This window comes from Oncorhynchus mykiss, chromosome 18, assembly GCF_013265735.2.
Source record: "Oncorhynchus mykiss isolate Arlee chromosome 18, USDA_OmykA_1.1, whole genome shotgun sequence".
NCBI classification, from domain to species: Eukaryota; Metazoa; Chordata; class Actinopteri; order Salmoniformes; family Salmonidae; genus Oncorhynchus; species Oncorhynchus mykiss.
The window spans coordinates 45,502,654-45,520,549 of NC_048582.1; the positions used below are offsets into that span (position 1 = coordinate 45,502,654).

General features: G+C 45.0%; 1 protein-coding gene across 2 annotated transcripts in view; it reads right to left on the reverse strand.

Annotated features, from left to right (window-relative positions):
• LOC110496365 (protein Jumonji) overlaps nt 1-17,896 on the reverse strand; it is an 86,233-nt gene that overhangs the window by 26,719 nt on the left and 41,618 nt on the right. For both annotated transcript variants that reach the window (XM_036952932.1, XM_021572227.2), the window contains exons 2-4: nt 15,469-15,604; nt 12,223-12,343; nt 2,989-3,158 (exon numbers count right to left, since the gene is read on the reverse strand). In XM_036952932.1, coding sequence (XP_036808827.1) covers nt 2,989-3,158; nt 12,223-12,343; nt 15,469-15,604 — 427 coding nt within the window. The remainder of the gene's footprint in view (nt 1-2,988; nt 3,159-12,222; nt 12,344-15,468; nt 15,605-17,896) is intronic.

The window sequence follows — 17,896 nt, forward strand, 5'->3', positions numbered from 1 at the left end:
ACAGAGACAGTGTGTGGAGAGACCATGTCAGACACTCTGCCCCCTCTCCAAAACCCTCATGCTTCACCACTTCACCTCGTCAGGAAGAAGATGGGTGGAGAGGGGAGGGAATGGAAGAGAGTGGACCGGGACTTTTTCAATAACATTGTTTTACAGGCTGCTGCAGCAGAGTGAATCTGAGAGAATTGGGGATTATATCGCCTCTGATTTACATTCCTGAATGTCTGCAAATCCATTAACCCATGCTGCCCTCAGCTCCAGTCAGCTCTAGGAGGTGCTGGCTTATTTATAAAAAATTTTTTTTTTTTTAAAAATCAGCCTTCGTAAACACAACCACGGCCGCAGCCTCCAACCTAGACCCAGACACATTCAATGCTCAGACAGCCATGGCACACACACGAACATAGTAGTATCTGTTATGTAACATTGGACAAGCATATTAGTGGGGGTTACTCATCTACTATATCTGGCACTCTCAGCCATGCGTGTTTGTGTACACAGATAGAGGCGCAGCTGCAATGAGGAATCGTGGACATTGTCACAACCACTACCAACAATTACCCTCTCTACCCATCACTACAGGCAAGGTGCTGTGCTGCCTGTATCCAAGGCTAAAGACTCAAGAGTTGCAGCATACTACGACAGCCTACACAAGCTGACAGGCTGGCTGGACAACTACCCCAGCCTCAGAGACGAGCTGGCTGGCCAGGCTCCAAATGGATTCTGTCACCGCCGCAATAAAAAGGGATGCGAGAAGGCACGTAGCACATAAAACACGACCGATTCACTCCGTTTTGTGACCGTCGCACGTTACTCCACATTGCATCAGAACAGCCAGCAGTTTCCCAAGAGGGATTCAAAATATATCGTTCCTGTTTAAAAATCGGGAGAAAGAAAACAGCTCATTACGATGCTGAGTCCCAGATGAATAAGCAGGGGAGATTACAAGCTGCTGCTGCGGTAGAGAACAGAGGAAAACTTCTCCCCGTGAAATCATGGTGGAAATGGCCTGCTTTCATAACCAGCGCTTTATTATCAAACGCTTTTCTAAAGCGGTCAGACAGGGGGCTTGCTGGGTAAATGTGGCATGTTTGTCAGATAAGATAAACATTTGAGAGGAGCGGAGCCGTTTGAACAGAATGACCGTTTGACCTCTAATATCGACCAGGAACGCCATTGATCTGTTCCAGAGCTAGAAGAACAGACCGTGTGCCGGCTCCTTGCCTCCCTAGCCCCTCCCTGTCAGCTCTGGGGAAAATATAAATAAATTGATACAAAGTGTAAGTGTTAGACTCAAACATAGCTGCCTGGTCTTGGGCCACTACAGTGAAATGCCTAGCTAGCGTGGGCCACCAAAGTGGATTCAGATGAACAAAGTCCTTTGAATGAAATCAAAAGGGCAAAAGCGCCTTTGAAAAATAAAATGTTAAAAACATTGCTGCCTTATGGTCTATATCTATCTATCTGTCCCCAGGACACCGACCGTGCTTGTGCGCACGCACACCCCTGCGCTGCCCTGACATTCTTGCACGTCTCCTCGATGTATTGGTATCTTCCACACGGGCCATTAAAGTGAAGGAAGAGAGAGCACAACCCTGTGTATGAAAATGCCATTAAGGCAGCATGAGCTCTGCGGAGGAATCAGGCCGCCTCTCGGCAGGGTAACAGAGCTATAAATAAGGCTGCCGCGGAGACGGGGTGCAGCGGTCAACCAAGCGCGGCACGGTGGGGTGGGAAGGAAAAATAAATAAATAATAATACTAGGAAACTGGTCAGGAGTTAGCATAGCATCCAGGAGTTGTCCAAAACCTGAACAATAGAAGACATTTACTGGAAGATTCGGAGAACAGATATGTTCCATTGAGAATAAGGCTGCCAACCCTGTCCGTTTGACTGATCGCTAATTACGTTACATTGAAGTGACATTGGCTTTTAAAACACGAGTCTTCTCCTCTGGGCCTCTTAGCTCCCAGCTGATTCCAGTTCGTTTTAACCTACTTCATGTTGCCAGCCGAGGTTAATGGCAATACCAAATTAATCTAATCAAGGCATTACTCTTCCTACAGGGCTATTTCTAGTTGTGATGAGTCGGGGAGGGTTCTGCTGCGTAGGAGGAGACACTGTTCAGAGTTAAACACTCTCTGGGATTGAAGACATCAGTAAAAGCCAAGGCCAAGGTTGTTCCTAAAAATAAAAAAAAACATCCAAGAATCCTCTTTGTTCCTGAGGTGAGGCTATACTCCACTCAGTTTCTCCATTTCTTTTTCGTGTTTCAATGCATCATTGAGGTAAAGAGTAAAGGGAAACATGTCCATGATAGTGAACTTCTTGAGTCCTGTATAGCACTGAAGAAACCTGTTATACCAATACAGAAATGAGGCGAGGTGGGATTTCAGCTGAACCCTGAAGCTGAAATTGCTGCCCTGTTCTCCATAGCTTGGCCGTGTTTGCGTTGGTGGGCGGCAGAGAGCAACCCAGGCCTCTGTGCTCTCAGATACAGGAGCAGGGTTATCTGGCTCTACCAGGATGTCTGTGTGGGTGTGCGCGTAGGGGGTGCTCAAAGCTGACTGTGTGCAGATAACAATATTCAATATTCATTGTTGAAACATTATCTGTAGCCAATGTGTAACCTGTGAGGACAAAATGGGTTTGGTGTTTGCCTTATCAAGGTCAATGAACCTGGACCTCTGACTGAACTATTCCTTCTGCACAGCTAGGCCTGGATCTAGGTCAAAGGCAGGCCGGGAGGAAGGCCTGGAACTGTGTGGCTGCTGAACTGAAGCCCTAACGGAGGTCAGAGAAGCAGGGCCCTGGTTTTGGCCTGGTGACGAGACGCATGGTGCTAGGGTGACTGTGCAAGTAAGTGGCCGACTAAATGAGTAAATTAGTGAGTTGGGAGGATGAAGGACTGCGTGTGTGTGGGGGTGGATGAAGGGGTTTGTGGATGAAAAGGTGAGATGTGAGGCATGGACCACAGGGTTACTGTACCTCTCAGGCAGAGGAAAGTGAGGAAATCTTCGGTCTTGGGTTTTCGTCTGGAGATGTCTCTGATGTGAGCAGAGGGTGCGGGCAGGGCGGTATCAGACACCTTGACCGGGGTGGTGCTGGGAGAGTTGGGCTGAGACTGGGCAAACTTCCTCTGTGCTTGCAGTCTGGGCCTGGGAAGAGACAGGAGATAAGTGTTATTCCATACATTCTTACACAGACCTACGTTGGGAACTGACATACAGCTCACCCTGTTTTGTGTATGCATTTCATTTACACTGAACAAAAATAAACATAACATGTAAAGTGTTGGTCCCACGTTTCATGGGTTGAAATAAAAGATCCCAGAAATGTTCCATACGCACAAAAAGCTGATTTCTCTCAAATTTTGTGCACAAATTTGTTTACATCCCTGTTAGTGAGCATTTCTCCTTTGCCAAGCTGATCCAGCCACCTGACAGGTGTGGTATATTAACAAGCTGATCATGATCATTACACAGGAGCACCTTGTGCTAGGGACAATTAAATAGACTACTTTAAAATGTGCAGTTTTATCACACCCCAGATGTCAAGTTGAGGGAGCGTGCAATTGGCATGCCGACTACAGGAACGCCCACCAGAGCTGTTGCCAGGTAATTGAATGTTCATTTCGCTACAATACGCTGCATACAATGTAGTCTTAGATTATTTGGCAGTACGTCCAGCCTCACAACCGCAGACCACGTGTAACCACACCAGCCCAGGACCTGAAATGGGCATAGTCTAATTGACCCGACAACCAAAAAAAACATACTGTATCCAATTAGATTTCTTAATGGGGGGGTGTTGTTTATCAAAGTTACCTGGCTAAATCATTAATCCTGGTTTGTAGTATACCCCTCTGTTCAGCGGTTTAACACAGCTCTGGCCTCAGTTGTTAGTATGCCTAATTTAGTCAGTCTGGGCTTTGGACATGATTTAATTATCTTTAATAACACTGCAGTGGCCATTGACTGAAGTGTCCACGGGGGCTAAAACAATGATAATCCTCCTTCAGAATAACCCCTAGCAGCACCTGCAAGCAGCCGTCCACCTCATAAAAGACTTTGATCCATGTTGACTCTGAATTGTAATTAAGTTCTCCATTAAAGCCAAGACATCTGCAGCAGCTGACAACTGATAACAAGTACAAAGGAGGTGTCAAATTGCAGACAGACTTTCAAGGCCAGATTTATTTTTTTCCCTTCCGTCTCTCCAGGCCAGATCGCTTTCTGCGTCCGTTCTTTCTTCTGATTCCACAGAGGGAGCAGGCTGACAGGGTGGAATACTAAGAGCAGCCTGTCTGGAGATGGACCTGGTCACAGCTCTTCATCTTTTATCACACACACACACACAGAGCACCCTGCATTTAAGAGAAGTGTGCCATTTAATTTCACCATCTCCTTGTTTCAAAGAGGTTTGATGCCAGATACAGGCCGGTCTCACGGTAAACCCGAAAAAGACAATGCCACGCTCATACTGCCTCCCTGTGTTCCACCATCATCCTGTTTGAAACAGTCTCCCATTCAATCTGATGCTTGTTTAGAGGAGAATGTTCAGGCCTTCCAGGCAGGTTGACAGACACAGACAGCATCACTAATCAATTGCGACCACAGCCACTTGCTCCAGACAGATTGTGACTACTCGACTGATTGTCTCATTGCGCTACATGTAGGGAGGGAAATGCTTCATGATATCCTACAGTGAGCCCCCCCCCCACAAAAAAAAAACACATGACATTTGGCAAACTATGCCCTGAAACACCCAATGTATTTTGTTTCCATCAAACCCCCGGAACCTACAGCTCTCCAATTGCACTTCAATCACAAAGCAATACACAGCCTATATAACACCAACCCTGACTAAATACCTTGAACAAGAAGCTGTGAAGAGATTGCGTCGATACACGCATACACTGGGTTCAGTGACGGAAGAATCTGTTCAGTTCCTGAGAGAAGCCTTTGTTCAAGAAGGATTCTGTATTTGATGAGCAGGTGCATCAGTATGATAACCAATCTGTTCTCACGCTTTAGTTCAGCCAGTGAAGAGAACAACAAAAAAGGTTCTGTTCCCCCTGGAAAGACCAATGGCTGTTGCAGGTCACATGGTTCAAACACCTGAACATGACAGGTGTCACCAGCCCGCCATTATGTTGTGAATGGAGCTATTAGTTTCCCTGCCAGACTGGTAAAACATAAGCTGTTTAAACAGCCCGACTCATGGCCCTATAGCTGGCAGGGCCTCAGGATGGCGAGAGAGAGCGAGATATTGTGAGTCATGGAGACTGGTGCAGATTAGAGATGCAGAATGCATTAGCTAGTGGCTCCCTGACACCACGTCTCCCAGAGGGCAGAACCGACACTACAACTTACTTGGGGGAGAACCAACACTACAGCTCCATGAAGGCAGAACCAACATTGCAGACAGCAGTGGACCATTAGAACGTGGATGATGGTATTTACTGACTGCCTCCCAGAGAGTAACAGGAGAAAAACATGGCTTTCAATAAACCCCTTCAGAAATATGATCTTGCTCATGGGAATAGAGCCAGCGATAAATAGGAGCCATTTAACTGGACGTGGTTGTTAAAGGTAGGATAGACCATTAAACTATTAGACGTGCAATGGCTCTAGACAGACCTGAGCCCAATGAGCACAGTGGCTTTTATTGGAGGGGCTCGTCCTATCTGTTGCCTATTAAAGACATTCAACAGTGAACTGAACCACAAGACTAAAACCTGGACCCTTTCCCCAGGAGGGCGGAGTACAGACCATCTAGTCAGGATATCATGGCACCATGATGTACCCACAATGCCCAGCAGGACTTAAGACAAATAGCAGACATCAAGCCTCTCAAACCCAGAGCCTGCCTATAGAAAGCTCTCGCACAAACTTCAACACCGTTAAGTCTATGATCTTTAAAAAATATATATATGAGCAGATGTGATAAGGATATTTTCTAACACTTGCCCTGTGTCAGAAGTGGGGTAAAACTGGAGTTGCTTGATGAGGTGCTATCCTTCTATAGGGGTCTAAAGACATGCTGTCTGCCGTTTATTACCACCACCTAACCCGGACTTATACTCGCTGCCTAGGCACTGCTCTACACACGCCTAATAGAGAGATCGGGAGCGGAGGAGAGGGAGAGAGAGCAGAGCACCTGCAGTAGAGGCACAGGCTTACAGGGGAGGGATTACTGCAGGATGTCCCCCTCATCCCAAACTAATCTTCCTCCTCCCCCTCTGCCTCCCCCGCTCTTCAAAGCTGCCGTTCCTCTGATGTTGCACGTGCTTCCGCTCTGTATCATTGATTAGCTCTCAGACAGGAGGGTGACCCAGCGCCGGAACCGAAACAATGTCTGGATTCCCCCGGCTAAATGAAGGGAGGAATGAGGTTCTAAACCGCTCCAGATGGTCCACATGGTCCTAATAAACTCTACCAGCAGACACTGCAGCGCTCAGCAGCTGGAGAGGAGACAGGAGACCGTCAGACGCAGATGCAGGAGAAGAGACAGCGAGACAGACGGAGAGAGACCGAGAGTGTAAAGACAAGGTAGCCAGACTAGCAATATTCAGTTTAGCTGCAGTAATGCTTACTGCATCCTTGTTTAAAAGTATTGATTGTCATCAAACTAACAACACAGCCACAAGGGGAGTATGTAGCTGATACACCTGCATTGCTTGCTGTTTGGGGTTTTAGGCTGGGTTTCTGTATAGCACTTTGTGACATCCGCAGACGTCGAAAGGGCTTTAAAAATACATTTGATTGATTAAACCCATGGGTTTAGTATCCAGTTGAAACTACAGCCAAACTTTGTGTCCAACATCTCTCCTCACAGCAGCACCATTCTCCAAGAACATCAACACCATAACCACGGCTGTCAATACAAACATTAAGACTGGATGAATCAAATGACTGGGATTCTAAAGTAGGGGGTTAGGGTCAGGGTTAGCATAAACAGCGCTCACGGAGAGAGCCACTCCGGCTAATGTGTTATTGCTTTTCTGTCCGAGTGTTGAGCGCTTGGAGGAGAGATGGCCTTGCTTGAGCCGACTGCGTGACCTGGTGACCCTGTAACCCCCCCAGGGCTCAACACTCCCCATGCCATAACAGGTCATTGGTCAGAGAAGCTGAAAGATAAGGCTATGAGGGTGAGAGACAAACAAGACCCTTGAAGTCTGGATCTCTTGAATTTTATCTAAGAGTTCATTACAACTATTTCACCTTGAAACATTCTAACTATACCATTGTGTGGAATCTGCTGATGCATAATAACGCTGATAGTACAGCTTGATGCAGATCCATGCTGGCTGGCAGTTTCTAGTCTATTCAAAACCAAGACTGAACCAAGACTTCTGCCGCAATCAAAACTGGGATCTCTGAAATGTCAGACTTCCGACTTCAGTGCATTCAACAAAACTGGGAACTCTGAGGCGGAAAAAAAAACGAGTTCCAACTGGGATAATTCATTCTGAACTGTCATCCAACTCACCACTCTTTCTAGAGCTCTGACTTTCCAACCTGAAGATCATTGACGTCATGATTTCACCTCGTATTTTTCAGAGTTGCTAGATAAAAAATTAAAAACATTAAAACACCAGTGAACACATCTCTTTTAAAATGATGTGAAGCAGAGTGTTGGCGAGCATTCCAATGAGAGTTACCACAGACTAACAAATATATTGGGGCAGTGTTGGTGTGTGATGTGTACATAAGGCTTAAACGAGTCCTACACGATGACCTTCACACAATCCACTCATCCACATAATTTAATTAAACAACCTAAGCCCATGTGTTGCATAATGCCTTACCACACTACCATGTTACTGTGTCCACTATTTCCCTTTAGTATAGTACTACCATGTTACTGTGTCCACTATTTCCCTTTAGTATAGTACTACCATGTTACTGTGTCCACTATTTCCCTTTAGTATAGTACTACCATGTTACTGTGTCCACCATTTCCCTTTAGTATAGTACTACCATGTTACTGTGTCCACCATTTCCCTTTAGTATAGTACTACCATGTTACTGTGTCCACCATTTCCCTTTAGTATAGTACTACCATGTTACTGTGTCCACCATTTCCCTTTAGTATAGTACTACCATGTTACTGTGTCCACCATTTCCCTTTAGTATAGTACTACCATGTTACTGTGTCCACCATTTCCCTTTAGTATAGTACTACCATGTTACTGTGGCCACTATTTCTCATTATTATAGAACCAGTAGTGGAAAATGTAATTGAAATGTTATACTTGAGTTAAGAAACCTTAATAGAAAATGACTCAAGTAAAAGTGAAAGTTAGCCAGTAAAATACTACTTGAGTGAATATCTAAAAGTATCTAGTTTTAAAAATGTCCGTATGTACAGTGGTGGAAAAAGTACACAATTGTCATACTTGAGTAAAAGTAACAGTAAATGCTATACATCCAATTACTTATATTAAGCAAACCAGTCAGCACTATTTTCAGACAGACAGACAGACAGACAGGGGCACTCTCCAACAATCAGACATCGCTTACAAACATACTATGTGTTTAGTGAGTTTGCCAGGTCAGAGGCAGTAGGGATGACATATTATATTGATAGGTGTGTGAACTGAACCATACTGCTGTCCTGCCTGAGAAATGTGACGAGTACCTTTGGGTGTCAGGGAAAACATACGGGAGTAAAACGCACAGATTTTCTCTAGGAATGTAGTGGAGTAAAAGTAGCCAAAAACATAAAATAGCAAAGTAAAAGTACAAATACCCCAGAAAACAACTTTAAAGTAGTTTTACACCACTGTATAATATGATGTTACAGTGTCCACTATTGTGCTTTAGTATACTACCACCATTGGTCCCAGTACATTCCCTATGCTTAGAGCAGTGAGCTGATGAACTGTGTATTAAGTCGGCACTGGACAACATCGGGTCAGTGGGTCGACCACTTCACTGGACTTACCCTGGTCTCTGACCTCTGACCCATGAGCTTGGCGGCCATCTTAAAAATCACACTAAGCCAGATCAATAACGAGCAGGCTCAGAGAAAAGCTGTGTTATTGCTGACATCACTTTAAAAATCAGGACATTATCCATGAAATCACAGGCTCTGATTAGTTCTGGCCACAGCAGTGGAACATGGGATATGCCATCCAGTCCACATCCGATTACGATAGAACAAAACTACTTCTCTTCAGAACTGCTGTATAGTTTGTTGTGATGTTGCCGTTTTATTCCTTTGATGTGCCTATTGGTCTTCAGTGAACACAAACAGCCTGCAGAGAATAGAGAAACTGGAACAAACACTGTTTATGACGATGCCTTGCTCCCTCTCTGATCTCACCTACCGTCTTCCCTGCTTGGTTACAGGGTATACAATATCACAATGCATGATAATACACACTCCTCCGCTCAGCAGACCGTATTGTGAGAGTTTATTCAGAATGATGTGTGACAGTATGTAATGCAGGGATCATCAACTAGATTGAGCTGCGGACTGATTCTTTCTTGAGCGTATGGTCAGGGGGCCGGAACATATTTACAAAATCATTTGTAGACTGCAAATTGACCGCAAGAAACACAAGAAGATATAATAATTTGACTAAAAACAATCATTTCAAACCTTGTGATTGCATACAAATGTAAGCATTGCTCTATTACACGTGGGAATACCTTGGAACACATTCCCACAATTAAAAAGTATTTGATCTCCACTTTTTCTCAGAAAACTTGGGGGGGGGGCAACAGAACGGCAGACAAAGGCAGTGCTTACTAACTTGGCATCCATTAAAACAAACACAACAAGCAGCTCAATGAGCTTTACTTGGCTCTTACTACTGAGGAGAATTTGCCTCAAAATCTCCCTAAGAAGTGGAGCTTTCCAACATTGGTCACCATGGCTGAACCGTGTGTTTCCTACTCCAGCCTCGTGGTGTGGCTGGGAAGGGGAGGAGGGAAGAACCTCTCCAGTACTTGGCAGGGTTCTAAGATGCTGGGGCCCGATTTCCAATCTCTGTGTCCTAGGAAGCCAAACGCCTCCCCGGGACCGCCCATCCCCTCCCGAGACACACTGGGACCCTACCCTGCACCCCAGGATGAAGCAGCCAAAATCACGCACCTGCGCCACCCCGCTCCACTAGTTCTTGCGTTGCCAGGCGTGAAAGGTCGTGGCACCGCCTCAATCAGCCACCCTGTTATAGAGTGGCGTGGGCTGCAGATGCCAGGGCCAAGAAGTCATCCTCCACACACACACACTCCCCACACCAAAAGGCCTGAGCTATTGCCAAGCAATCGGAGCCGGCTGCTCATTAAGAGAGGGAGAGAGCCTACTTTTATTCCAGCATGAGAACTAATGAAAACCATCAAACCACTGTACTGAACACAGGCCTGTTGTTGACGCAACGCCTTTCTGCTTCTCTCCCTGGCCATCTTGTTCTCTTGTCCTCCTTTTCAGGTTTGCCAGACCTCTTAAAGACAAGTTCTGCTGGACTATTAAATAACAGGTACTGCACACACACACGGAGGGTGAAAAGAGGTGGTGGAGACAGGGAGCTGAGGAATCATGCGATGGCTGGCTACACAGAGGGTCTCACGGTGAGAGATTACAGAGCAGATCTGTGCTATGGCCGCTGCAGTACAGCATGTACATATGAATATATATGATTTAATGTAGCTGTGAGTGTGTGTGTGCCAAGCAGTGCATTTAATCCACAGTGGCTGGTCTGTTATAGAACCAGGACCTGCTAGTTGAGAGGGAATCTCTCCCAGTCTGAACTCACCAGTGTGCTCACACCACTCCTGCGCCCCAGTCTCCTCCAGTCCCACACGCCCCCCAACCCAGTCTCCTCCAGTCCCACACACCCCCCAGCCAAATGTATTTATAAAGCCCTTCTTACATCAGTTGATATATCAAAGTGCTGTACAGACCCCAAGCCTAAAACAGCAAGCAATGCAGGTGTAGAAGCACGGTGGCTAGGAAAAACTCCCTAGAAAGGCCAGAACCTCACTACAGACACAGGTTCAATTCCAGGCTGTATCACAACCAGACGTGATTGGGAGTCCCATAGGGCGGCGCACAATTGACCTAGCGTCGTACGGGTTATGGTTTGGCCAGGGTAGGCAGTCATTGTAAATAAGGATTTGTTCTCAACTGACTTGCCTAGTTAAATAAAAGATAAAAGGCGGAAAGATGTTTCAGTTTTCATTTAAGAATGAACGCTGGTTAAAAAGAGCTCCCATTCTTCTGAATCAAACTCCTCTTTACCCTTCACTGTTGATGCTGTCATGTCCCATTACTGTAATTCCCTGACTTAACCAAACACATTACTGGAGAACAAGAGAATACAGCAAGAAGGAAGTTAATTAATAAAAAGACAAGAGGCTGTTTATACATTTACTACCACAATTGTTTATTTTGGCTTTGATAATTCACACACATGAATCTGAGAGCGCTGAATTAACCAATGCTGACATCACCAGGATCAAAACACCTCTATGATACTGTACCTCGGCTGTACTGCAGGCCATAAAAAAAATATATTTTTTTTAATTAAGTCCAGATTCACAAAACACTACTTACGAAAAAAACCATTAGATTCTTAAAGTTCATGAGAGCAAATCCTCAACAATATCTTAAAATGGAATGATTTTCTTACAAACTTCTCAAATTTCTTAAAATGTTTGTTGCTAGGCAACCATTTTTGCCATTGCTTGCTAGATAGCTATCATGTTAGCATATTTCTCACTAAGATTACTGTTCTAAAACATGTTCTTGGGTTTAAAATAATCAATACTGAAACTATCAGATGACGTTCGTGAATGAAATATTTTCAATTGCTTTCATGAACTTTCTCTCATTGCCCTAAGATTAAGGGTTTAGCCATCTTGGAAATAGGAACATTCCCAATAATTTTATTTTCAATAATCTAATTTCTTAACTTTTAGCTTAAGGAGAAACATGAAGAAATGGCACAAGAAAGATGTTCAAGAACTTTGAGGAACATCAACTTTGCTTACATTTTCTTAAGTCTATAATTAAGGAAAAAAATGCCAGTTTAAGACATTTCTTCTTAAGGTTTTGTGAGTCTGGGCCCAGGTACTGTAGAGCTCCCCCTGCCTATCACTACCTTCACTCAAGCACTCTCTGGTTCAAAGCTGCTGCCGATCAGAGCGAGATCAGAGCGAGAGCAGAGCGAGAGAGCCATCGCTCCAGAGTACAGGTTAACACGCTCACCTCTTCTTGGCAGGGCCATCCTCAGAGTACTCGCTGCTGCCGTCGGTGCTCTGGAACCGTGACCCGTCAGCATTGTGGCCCTTCTGCCCTGAGCCATTGAGCTGCCCGCGGGCATGGGAACCTAAAGAGACAAGACATGGGTTAGAGACCATGCAATGTACTGCTAGGACATGTTGACTGAAGAGAAACACGGTGACCAAAGTAAGGGCGCCGATTTGTGTTTGGAGCCCGTTAGCTGAACAAAGTGAACAAGTCGGGACTTGAGCAGATCTCAAAAAGACATTCCAGTCAAATAAAGACAGCATTGATGCGTAACCAAGACATGAAACTGAAGTGAAACCCTCTTGATCAAACAAAACTGCATTCACTGCAATTACACAAACAAGGTGGAAGTAGTAATCATGGTTAAGAAAAACAGATCAATTATGATCCACTAAATCTTTGTAGGTAGTAAAAGTCTACCTGGTACTGGCATTTCTAGTTGACGCATGACCTTCCCCATCACATTCCTTAGGACTGAGTCCTTACATCACGTGCCAACCTAAAACCACAACCCTTAACTGCAGGTGTCAAAGAAACATATATTAGAATGGTAATAATGAGTGGCTAATGGTTGAGTGGCGGCTTCCTCTGAAAACCTGTTTGAAGAACCCAGAACAAACCCAGGCAGCTGAAGTCTGTGTACCGAGTGCAGGTCACTACCCGATAGCAGGAGACCAGTCATAGAGCTTAACATGTCTGTAGACCTCTTAGCATGCTCTGGCAGTATGAGTCACACCACAGTGATGCTCAGGGAACTGACTGGGTTATGTTTGGTTTGTGTGTGTTCTGTGCTCAGGGTGAAGCTTATAACACCAAGAACTCAAAGAAACAATTTTTCTGATTCAGCTATAATAATATTTGTCTAATCTGTAGTAGTAGGTGACTGTAATAATATTCATACTGAGCATAAACAGCCTGGTGAGGGGCCATCTTGTCTCCTCTCTACTCCCTCCCCTCTCCGCCCTTCCGAGACGTTTTACATATGTTGGTTTCACATCAGTGCCTTTGTGAGAGGCCGGACAAGGAGGGCGAGACAGGGATGCAAACTGGCAGTCACGAAAGGGAGCCAGACTGGGCTGAGGCCTAAATTCTTTCCCCTGGTCCCAGTGAGGCCTAGTTGGGAAGGAGGTTGACGGCTGATCTGTAAGGGACTCTAATCAGATTTATGCGTGTTTCAATAAGCCCATCACCTTGCTATGTTCCTCCTGCTCTCCAGACAGAGAGAGCGGGAGAATGAAGGAGATAGAGGAGCGAGGTTGGGGGTGCGCACCACAGCAAGTCAGAGTGTAGCCCATTAGTGGGAGGTAGAGTAATGCAGACAGAAAATATTAAACAGCCAGGAGAGTGGCATTACTTCAGCTTAAATCACCTTTACAAACAGAGAGTGATTACGACTGAATAATAATGTTTCTAATGGAGTAAGCTTAGTGTCCATCAGCAGCCTGTAGCAGTAACCCGCTCACTGGTCCACTGTACTGTGGCTAGTAACAAAATACTTATTTCTCTCAGTTTTTAATGACACAGTATGATTGGGACTGTAGTGTGTATAAAAATAAACAATGTGTTTGTTGTGTGGGATTTTTAACCCATTTGAATTTATTTTCAACCACTTCTGACAATAGAATGGGATACTAAAAAAGGAACTCTAGAAGACAACCCTATAAGAGGACAACAAAGAGTAGTGTTTTTAAAATGACTGTCTCAACCACACAGTTCTGACCACAAATCAACCCCAGACCGAAATAGACAGATCCTATTTAGTAACTATTGTCTATGTGGCCTAGGGTGGTCTAGCAGTCTAAACCGCAACCTCCTCTGGCACATACTGTATGTCTACAGTGTTGGCAAAGGTTGGACTCCGGCCTACTGCCCTTTGACACAACCTCTATACTTCCCCACTGTCATCTTCATAAAATACCTTAAAATTAAAATAATTTGAGTAGATGTGTTATGTGAGAATGACATGCTGCAGATTGTCAGTCTATCACTCGCCCTATCCGAGAGGAAGCCAGCTCCACCACCAAGGCACTGTGCCCTCTTCCACTATGTTCGGGTCAAAACTTCCAGTGTCAAACCCTGAGGTCCCCATGAGACAGACAGAACAAGGCCAGTGGTGCTATTGGGCAGACACTCACTACCATCCACCATCTCCAATGGTTTAGAACACAGCCAGTAGTTTCATCAATGGGAGAGAGGGGGGGGGGGGGAGCTTCCTGAGCAGCAGTAACCAGAGGCCTATTGATGTAATGATGCCTTCCATCTAAGGAGGGATAACAGCGAAGGGAGAGGATGCAAAAGGGGCATCATGTAATTAGTTGAATAATGCAGAGGGGGGGAGTGAGGGAAAGAGGAAGAGAGATGGAGAGATGGATGCCTGCCAACACAGAGGTAAAGTGGTCAGGGAGATGGCATGATTGCCGGTTATGGGATGGGAGATAGACGGGGGGGGGGCCCCGAGTAGGAGGGGAGACAAGCTTAGGGCCTTGCAGGTTCGGTCCCTTCACTCTGCTGTTGGATCAATGCTTTTGGTCATGTAGTGTATTTCAGTAGAGATCCAGCGTGTTGTTCGGTCATCTTGTTCAAATCTAATTTGCACCTTCCTCACATCCCTCTGCAGGTAGCTGGCTCCAGACAGCCAGTCAGACACACTCCTCTAAGAGACTGACAACACTGCGGGGGGGGGGGGGGGGGGTGACAGTTTCAGCCGGTACAGGGCAGTCTGTGTGCAACTGAGCCTGTGACCTAGATCTGAACTGAGGCTTCTCCATGCCTGCTTGAAGTTTACGGTGTAAACTTCCAGAGGCCTTTATCTCTCTCTCGGCCTCTGGGTTGTATCGTGACAGCTGAGAATAGGTTCAGAGGCCCGTGTGTAGCACAGCGAAGGTGTCAAACAAAGCAGCAGCAGATCATTCAGACCAGCCTTTATACCACAGGCGGACACAAACAGGCAGCCTGAGCTCCCTGGATGTTATTGCACCTGCTTAGAAAAAACCCTGCAACATCCTCTGTTTCATTGTGCATACCAAAGCACCTTCACTCTGAAATAACGCTATATTAATGTGTCACTATTCTATCACTCCTATCATTATCAGCTGGTCCACTGCAAACAAAAGACAGAGCAGCCTATCGCAGGTCTGTGAGCATCCAGACAAAAGCCTGACTGGGTCAGTGCTGCAGAGAAAGGGGTCCCAAGGAGAAACTCACCATTAGTGTATTTGGTTCCATCGCCGATGCCGTCTCCGAGCTGCCTTTTCTGAGCAGTCTTGAACTCCTTCAGGGAGAGATAGAGCACCTTCCTCACGTCCCTCTCCTCTGACCAGGGGATCCCATCAATATCATCCTAAAAACACAGGACAGAGGACTACTGATTATCATAACACAGCATCTTAACATAACAGCATAGGAGATAAACGTTAGTATAAGATTAACATGGCACATTAGCATAACATAGCAAATCATTACAAGTAGCATCACGTTTCTCACTTCATGAACCGTTTCTCACAACATAAAAGACAGAAGGGTGATTGCTCACAAAACCATGTTTTGGGGGATTTTCACAAAATGTAATCCATAGAAGGGTCCTTTGGAGTTGGTATTTTACATATATTTATATTTGTGAGCGGCCAGAACCAATAAAGCCTAATAACGAATTAAATTGGGAGACTACGGCTGCCTAGTATGACAGATTCTGGTCGATTCCCTTGGCTGACAAAGACACAGGATGTTATTGTAACAAGGGTGACAGACGTCTTAAATCACACTGCTTCCTTTTCCTTCATCACTTGTCATCTTTGACAATAACCCCCGTTCCATCTCAGTACTATTGCGAATTTTAAAACAATGGAAGGGACAGTCCATGAGGTCAATGTGGCACAGACACTCACAGCAGTACACCACCAGGAAAGACAGAAGAATAGGATTGTGTCAAACTTCCGTTACATTGCACTAACTTTCCAACACGCTTCATTATTAAGGTCTCCAGTGTCTGAATACAGAAATAACATGCTTCCTACACAGAGCAGATTTAATGTATAACACTGATATAACCCTACTTCCCCTCACAGTAAAGCACTGCTTCCTACACAGTGCAGCTGTACTAGGCTACTTTGCTGCTATAACAGCCTCATTCTTCCGGGAAAGCTTTCCACTAGATGTTGGAACTAGAGGTCGACCGATTAATCGGAATGGCCGATTAATTAGGGCCAATTTCAAGTTTATAACAAATCGGAAAACAATATTTTTGCCCCCCCCCCCCCCCCCCAAAAAAAATTACACCTTTATTTAACTTGGCAAGTCTGCCTGTTACGCAAATACAGTAAGCCAAGGTAAGTTGCTAGCTAGCATTAAACTTATAAAAAACAATCCTAATTACTAGTTAACTACACATGGTTGATATTACTAGATATTATCTAGCGTGTCCTGCGTTGCATATAATCTGAGCATACAAGTATCTGACTGAGCGGTGGTAGGCAGAAGCAGGCGTGTAAACATTCATTCAAACAGCACTCTCGTGCGTTTTGCCAGCAGCTCTTCGTTGTGCGTCAAGCATTGCGCTGTTTATGACTTCAAGCCTATCAACTCCCTAGATGAGGCTGGCGTAACCGAAGTGAAATGGCTGGCTAGTTAGCTCCCCCTAATAGCGTTTCAAACTTCACTCACTGAGCCTTGGGGTGGTCGTTTCCTTGCTCTGCATGGGTAACCCTGATTCGATGTGGTGGCTGTTGTTGTGTTGCTGGTTCGAGCCCAGGGAGGAGCGAGGAGAGGGATGGAAGCTATACTGTTACACTGGCAATACTAAAGTAACTATAAGAACATCCAATAGTCAACGGTTAATAAAATACAAAATGGTATAGAGAGCGTCCTTTAATTCCTATAATAACTACAACCTAAAACATTTTACCTGGGAAAATTGAAGACTCATGTTAAAAAAGGAACCACCAGCTTTCATATGTTCTCATGTTCTGAGCAAGGAACTGAAACGTTAGCCTTCTTACAAAGCACATATTGCACTTTTACTTTCTTCTCCAACACTTTGTTTTTGCATTATTTAAACGAAATTGAACATGTTTCATTATTTGAGGCTACATTTATTATATTAAGTTAAAATAAGTGTTCATTCAGTTTTGTTGTAATTGTCATTATTACAAATACATAAAAACATTTATTGGTAACGGCTTTTTTGGTCCTCCAATAAATCGGTATCGTCTTGAAAAATCATAATCGGTCGACCTCTAGTTGGAACATTGCTGCGGAGACTTGCTTCCATTCAGCCACGAGGATTAGTAAGGTTGGGCAATTAGGTGTGGCTCAGTCGTCGTTCCAATTCATCCAAAAGGTGCTCGATGGGTGAGGTCAGGGCTCTGTGCAGGCCAGTCAAGTTCTTCCACACCAATCTTGACAAACCATTTCTGTATGGACCTCGCATTGTGCAGAGGCTTTGTCATGCTGAAACGGAGGCTTTGTCATGCGGAAAGTGCCTTCCCCGAACTGGTGCCACAAAGTTGGAAGCACAGAATCGTCTAGAATGTCATTGTATGCCGTAGCATTAAGATTTCCCTTCACTGGAACTAAGGAGCCTGAACCATGCAAAAACAACCCCAGACCATTATTCCTCCTGCACCAAACTTTACAA